Genomic DNA, 7,270 nt, shown 5'->3' with positions numbered 1-7,270 from the left:
CTTGTGGCTAAACAATGCACAACAAATGCTCAAATACGTCTGTGAAGACACGTTTCACCTTCCTGTTATACCGATTCCTATGACAGAGAGATCAGCCATGTTTTAGGGGCGAAGCTCCTTAGGGTGTGGGTCGTTCCCTCCTCTGTAGTAGTAGTAGTATGTGTGCAGCCAGCTCTAGTTTAATGAATTGCTCACTAGATGGCGTTTCATGTATTTCTTAGAGCTCTAGTTTAATGAATTGCTCACTAGATGGCGTTTCATGTATTTCTTAGAGTTGCTGTTTAAAGATGACAGATGGCGCTTGTATAATGCGAATCTCGCATGTCATTGGATGCCTGCGATCGTAAAAGGCGTTCGCTCTTGGCGCGCTTTCTCTTTCGCTCGGAGTCGCGGGATGGAGGCAGACAAGGCGCTCGCTCTTGGCGCGCTTTCTCTTTCGCTCGGGAGCGGTCACTTTCCCTGCATTTCACCGATCACAAAGCGGTGATAATGAAGGGACCACGTAAACCAACAGTACAATAAAAGTTTGACGTTTAATATATACACGGTGTTTCACACTCTTTATATGATGTACTGGGCAAATTTCACGGAAGAGTTTCACGGTTTACCGATGATTCCCTCCGGAGCTTCGCCCCACTCATCATCATTCACCCCGTAGATATGCTGTGATTTGTTTTTAAGTATTGTTCCTTCATTGGCCAGTTGTCATCGCTAACGATAAGATTGGCTGGTATCTGCGCTTACAAACAGTTATAACCCCAAAACTTTCGCAATAGGTTGTCCAATGCTTCAGCCGTGAGAAGCAAAGTTACAAAGGCAGTCGAGAGAATTCCTCGAGTGATGTTTTGCGTAGCTTGCACTTGCGAATTACTGCATCTGCATTCCTTTCGAAGGTAAACACAGAAAGCAGGGGCGAAGCCGGGGGGAGGGTTTATGCAGCTTCAGCACCCCCCTCCCCCCTGAAGTTTTTGGCGCGCAGTCATGCACTGACAATCAAGATAGTCACCCCAGCCACAAATGCAACGTAAACAATTCTACGATGTCCAGAATCAATTCACGCCCGAAAGGTAAAAGATATTTCAGCGCGTGAGTTGCCAAAAAGGGCAGACTCTTGCAATCTTGCCCACGCACGCGGATCTACGTAACCTGCGGAGACTAATGAGAGCACGATCTTTTCTGAGCGTCTCCACGGCGAGCGGGCTGGTCGAGCCATTGTGGTGCCTAGATGTACGCAGCGCATGACCTCTAAAAGTGCCGCTCCAAGTTCCCATAGCGTCGTTTGCCACCAAAATGTGTGCTGACTTTTCTTGAGTCATTCATTGTAACACACTCCAGTTTTTGTCTCCGCGAGAGGCGAAGCCACATCTACGAGCCAGATCGATGAAGCTAGTGACATGAAAAGAGTGCAATGATAAGTCCTGTAGCATTTGCCAAGACTGCTACTGTGGTATATCGACCTCATGCGCTACCGATGGCGACACTGCGAACGGACCTCTGGTAAAGGACATTACAATCTAGTGATGTAGGTAGGTGGACTCTCTCGTACGCCCTGACTAAAGTGGATGCATGTACATTTGCTTGCTCGCTCTCTGACAGCGCACTTGCGTAGCGGAGCGCTCTTCAACCTAGCTGCTTTTTCTCATGCTAGTTTTATAAGTGTGAGCATTAGGTCAACAAACCTGTGCTTTTAATGTGGCTTCGAAAAAACTACCGCCGTCGCTGTTAGAGACCTGATCATGTGACGCAGCGGCGTAAGTCATTGGTGTAAGTGGTGCTGAAACGTCTTGTGTAAAAGTGCGAATGTCGTACCAAGTGATGGCCAAGATTGTAAGTAGATTTTTTTACTGTCAGGAGTCTACGCACCTTCCCAACCTCCCCCCCCCTCTCCACCAAAATTAATTTAAAAATTCTTGCCTGCGCCGCTGACACCATTGGAAATATGGAAATCTGTATCCTTAGCTACGGTGTGTCTTGCTTCCATCTGTAAAGGTGCGTGCGGTTCAAAGCAGTTTGAATAAGGACGCGAGTAGTTTAAGTGCAAAGACATATTGTTTCACGCTGAAGCTCGTTGAGCGCCTAACTTATCCGACGAGTTTCCAGGCAAACAGGCATCATTAGAAATACAAACACTAGTCTCTTATACTCTCCCTTTCGCGTGCACGCACAAAAAAAAGAAAAGAAAGATAACGCGTCTTCTAGCAGCTGAGGCGCAACAGCAAAGCAAAGCAAAGCAAAAATATAACATGCGAAAGATAAGAGCACGTGCATTAATGGGGGTCGGGTTCTAGCGACCACCAAAGCTTCTGCGCGGACGATCGATAGCAGCTGTCCATCGCTCGCCGTGCAGCCATGCCATGCCGACGCTGGAGATCCAGTTGTATTTTTCCTCAAATCGTCCTTCTGCATTGTGGACGTTACTATTCGCCCGTCACGACACCTACACAGAGCACACCCCAGTACCGCGTATCACTTGTCTCTGCTGTTCCAGCAATCCTCCACCCTTTCTCCTACTCGGCAGCGTTTCCCAGAGCGAGCGTCACGCAGTAACCGAACGACCGGCCAACCTGAAAGGATGAACACAGCTTGGGCCGAATATGCGGTGTTCGCGATCCTCATGGTGGCCAACTTTTCCCTGGGCCTGTACTTCTCCTTTCGAAGGCAAAGCCTCAAGTCGACCGCCGACGAGGTGTTCCTGGGAAGCCGGTCGCTGCACTCGGTGCCGCTTGCGGTGTCAGCACTCGCTTCCATAATGTCGTCCGTTGGTATTGTAGGCGTTTCGGCACACGTGTACGCCTACGGCACGCACATGTTCTGGAATCAAGTGTTGGCTCCCATCAACGCGCTCATCGCGGCTCACGTCGTGGTGCCCGTCCTCTATCGTCTCAGGGTCACCTCCGTGTTCGAGGTGAGCCGACGCCTCGGAAGGGGCACGGAAAACGTGCACGTCGTTCCTGTTAGCCACAAACCTTCGGGCACGAGTGTAGCGGCAACGGGCTAAAAGTAACGACAAAATAATTTACTTACGAGCCACACCTGGCGTCCCTAAGACGCGGGATTCCCTGTACAATAATGACGGAGCATTAAATGGCACTCATTGAACATATTATCGACATGCCCCGTGGCAAAGACAATGTAAACGAGTTAAAGTTTTGCTTAGGCTGGGTTGCACTGTCTAAGCAAAACTGTCTTAAAAACAGTTTTGCTTTTGACGCTTTTTTTTTTACAGCGTGACGCTTTAACCACACCCCTATGAGAGATCACAAACAAGTAGTTGTACATTGGTAGTGCGCCTATACGGGAAGTCGTACGAGAGGGGGTGTTTCAGCATATGTTTAAAGTTACACTCGGCTGTGCCCATGCATACACATACATCGGTGCTACTTCATGTACATACAGTATTCGCGTACAGTGAATGCTGTATGTGGACTTCGGCCCAACTACCAGAGAGAATCTGTGTGAAATAGGACACTTCAATGAAAGTTAGTGGCAATGCGACTGAGGGCTCTCTTGTCTAACAAAACCAATGTTTAAGAGTGTCTGCAGACCTACAGTGTGATGTAGACAAAATGTCAGCGTAGAAGCTGCCAGTGTTACAGCGTTGTGGTCGATTACGTTTGCCAAGCTATACGATACCCGGTATTAATATATGAGGTGCCTGACACTTTTATTTTCAATTTTCCTTCGCTTTGGGCGGCTTATTGGACTAGGCGAAGACTTACATATATATAACAAGAGGGAGATGACGACGAATATCCTGCATATTATTTAATTGTACAACATTTGCTCGCTAAACAAACGTGCAGTAAGAATAGCGCCGCGAAAAACGTATTTAAACCCTGACCTGACAGCAAAATAGATTCGCCTGTCGGTAGGTATATAAGGAAAGACACGGTTTGCTTTCATCTTGTCATTGACAGTTGTACGCGGTGAAGAAAGGTTTTAGCCACGCCAGGCAAATAAAAGAACAAATAAAACAAAGTAAAATAGGAAAATGCAACGTTTTGTCATGGTTAGAATGTTTTGCAGCAGTGTGTTACGTCTGTACTCTCCCGGAAACTGTTGCTCAGAAAAAAGAGCGCGGAAAGACGCAACTAGCTCGTAATAATTATATAGAAACACCATGTGTCTCACAAGCTAAATGACATCTGACAGCGCGAGGGCCGTTTATCGCTCCGCATGAGTTGTCAGTATACTGACGAAACGGAGCAGTCCTGTCGAAGAAAAACAGAAGGAAGTGTACAAGGTGAAACCGGTGAAACACCGTAATTGCTGCGTAGTTTGTGCAAGTTACGTGGTTCACAAGATTCTTTTTATCGTGTGGGGCCTGTTACGCTGGTGGGGAACGACGTATGGAACAAAATACCATTGCTTTTTGGCTCTACACCCGCGACTGTACTGCAGTGTTTGTAAGCATACGTACCATGGTAATTTATAAGCACGATCACGCCCGCACTCGCGTTGTAATCGAAGTGATACAAATGAAACGGGAGGAATGCGCATGTGTCAGTAGCCAATCCGTGTCATTGTGTGAAAAAGAACGGGCTTTCTTGGAAGGTGCTCGCTTGCGTGAAAGGCGTTGGCGGTAACTTGTTTCAGCTGCTTCAAAACATCGCTTTTTGTGACTTAAAATTCAATCGGAGGTAAGCGCTTGCACGTGTTTCTTGTCGTCCTGTCTCTTTTTGCGCTTTCACTCTTGTTAGACTGTAGAATACCAGCTGAGACAAACTTCCATCGTTCTAAATCAATGCTCGAGCTCTGGTACTCACTAACACATGCTCAGAGCACTTGGTGATGGTTCGCACGACGGAAACGATACTAGTACGTTTGTCTTAGTCTGTGTTTGAGGGGCGAACCACCTTAAAGGGGTGGTGCCACCAAATTTTTGGCTTGCGCGTTTTTGCTGTAGGTGTTTCCTATAGCTTCAGGAAGCATGATGCACGCACCAAGATTCATGTATTCTCGCTAAATAATATCGCCTTTTGATGTGGACAACTTTCAGTTTCGGTTTCTGGACGCCGAGGTTGGGCAGTGACGTAGAAGTATAGGAGGCGTGGTCACGTGACCACACAAGGCTCTGACGCACATAGCCAGGAAGCGATCAAAACTCGGCGAGTGATGTAGCAACCGATGCTTTGCCGGTACTATAGTGAACTAGAATGTATTCTAGTTCACTACAGCCGGTACGTACGTTGCGGAAGTGGCGGAGGTCCGGAGGTCACTCACGTTAATACAGTAGATTTGGGGTGACGTCACTACAACTTTCGTTGCCTATCCTACAGATCTACGTCAGTGTTGGCGCGCTAGCGATGGGTTTCGATCGGGAGAATGGGCATTTAGGTACACTTTGGCAGCGAATTAAAATATATTCTAAACGTTTGCTATGTCCGACCCTTCGTGTGGAATGTCCTTGAATACAGTGGAAACCCATAACAGGCTTGTTATAGCCTTGAAATTTGACGGCACCACCCCTTTAAGGCCGAGGCGTGTCCGTATGGCGTCCGTGCGCGCGGCACAGCACCGTGTAAAATCGAAACATCAAGTTTAACAATAGACTAATATCAATCACACTTGTGACGAAACAATATAAAACACCGGTAACCACAAACCCTTTATACTAGTCGGCGACTTCAACGTACACATTATGGACCTTAGGACCTAGCTTTGTCGTAGACTCTCACTGTCCGCTGTCTCGGTATACAGAAAACCGTTGCTATAGTCGAAACATATGTGTGTACGTGAATAAAAAAAGGTTTACAATAGACGAACATCAATCATAATTGTGACAGAACACTATCGAACACCTAAAAGCACAACCCGTTATACTAGTCGGCGACTTCAACGTAGATATTATGGACCTTAGGACCTAGCTTTGTCGTCGACTCTTTATGTCACTTTATGTCACTCAATTTACATTATATGGGGCAACGCTCGGGTAACGTACGGTTACTCACCGATACGATACCCAGAGCTTCGCCCACTCGTCATCATTCACTTCGTGGAGATGCGTGGTTTTTTTAAGGACTTCAAATATGTAACTGACACGATTAGAGTAGCAACTTCTTGCAAATATCAAATTAAAATTACTTCTGGACGAAGAATGATATTGCAAGGCCCTTATCATGCAATGATAATACTTTGCCAACAAATATCGGTTTGATTTGTTGTGTGGTTTTACGGAAATTGTTTTCAGATATCTAAATTTTACGAAACGGCAAATGTGCATCCCGGGTGTCGTGCGACACCCGAGATTCGCATTAGTGTTCGGCTACGGACTCTGTAGGTCGGATGGCAAAGATTAAGAAGACTTCGATTTTTTTTCTGTCTCACTGCTGTCGACCAGCAAGAAAGGCCATTTTTTTTTTTTTGTAAAGGACGGTTGCATGCCTGTATTGGGTAGCTGCTAGCGTCCGTCGGTGTCCGGCGCCAAGGTTAGAGTGCGACGAACTTCACAGGTGTAGCGCGTGATACCAGGGTCGTAGGACCTCAAGCCGACCTCGAAATATGCCATAGTTGCACCGACGGACCCCACATCGCAAGGTTAAATGAACCAGTGACAAAGCTTGCACTCATGCACCCATATAACGTTAGGGAAGACGCTGTACACTATATAGCCCAATACACCACATATAGACAATGGTCGGGCAAATTCAAGTCCATAAATCACATACAAAAAGTGAAAGAAAACTTCAGAGGAAGAGGGGGGCTTGAAGAGAGGGAAAAAAAAAATCCTTGAACAGAGAATGTCGCTGGATGCAACGTTTTCACAAGTAAACTTGTCTTCGTAGAGACAGCAACGTCGATTTTTTTCATTGAATAAGTGAAACACACGTACAGCCGCCCAAATCTTTAACTATCGTGCGCGAGCGCCGACATTTTTGTGCGTCAGCGCCGTATGACGGAGACAAGTTGCAAACAGAGCGAGAGTAAGCGCATGCCCACGAAGCGTGCTCAGCTGGGCCCATCGTCTGGTTGGCTGTTCCTTCGTGAGAACGCCACCCTGCAATAACTCACTTCATACGAACAGGCAGCGCGTCTTGCTCGTATCTTATATTCCGAAGATCGGCAAGCAGACTGACAAAATGAAATCCGCAGATACGTCACACACCCCCGCGCATCAGATAAGCTAACAAATGTTGATCGTTCATCTGTTATCTGGCGACGCAAATGCTTTTTTTTTTTTTTTGCGCTTACTCTCGCCCTGTTGTCAACTTGGCTCCGTCGTACGGCGCTGATGCACAAAAAAGTCGGCGTTCGCGCGCGATGGTTAAAG

General features: G+C 46.9%; 1 protein-coding gene across 1 annotated transcript in view; it reads left to right on the top strand.

The window, feature by feature from the left end:
• Window positions 1–2,313: 2,313 nt before the first annotated feature.
• The window catches only part of LOC119379557 (sodium-coupled monocarboxylate transporter 1), a 50,260-nt gene continuing 45,303 nt past the window's right edge, over window positions 2,314–7,270 (top strand). The window contains exon 1 of the mRNA XM_037648857.2: window positions 2,314–2,905. Coding sequence (XP_037504785.1) covers window positions 2,573–2,905 — 333 coding nt within the window. The 5' untranslated portion in view covers window positions 2,314–2,572. The remainder of the gene's footprint in view (window positions 2,906–7,270) is intronic.

The sequence above is a fragment of the Rhipicephalus sanguineus genome, chromosome 1, assembly GCF_013339695.2.
Source record: "Rhipicephalus sanguineus isolate Rsan-2018 chromosome 1, BIME_Rsan_1.4, whole genome shotgun sequence".
Classification (NCBI taxonomy): Eukaryota; Metazoa; Arthropoda; class Arachnida; order Ixodida; family Ixodidae; genus Rhipicephalus; species Rhipicephalus sanguineus.
Note: the sequence above shows the minus strand (reverse complement) of the source record. Positions and strands in the feature narration are given on the sequence as shown.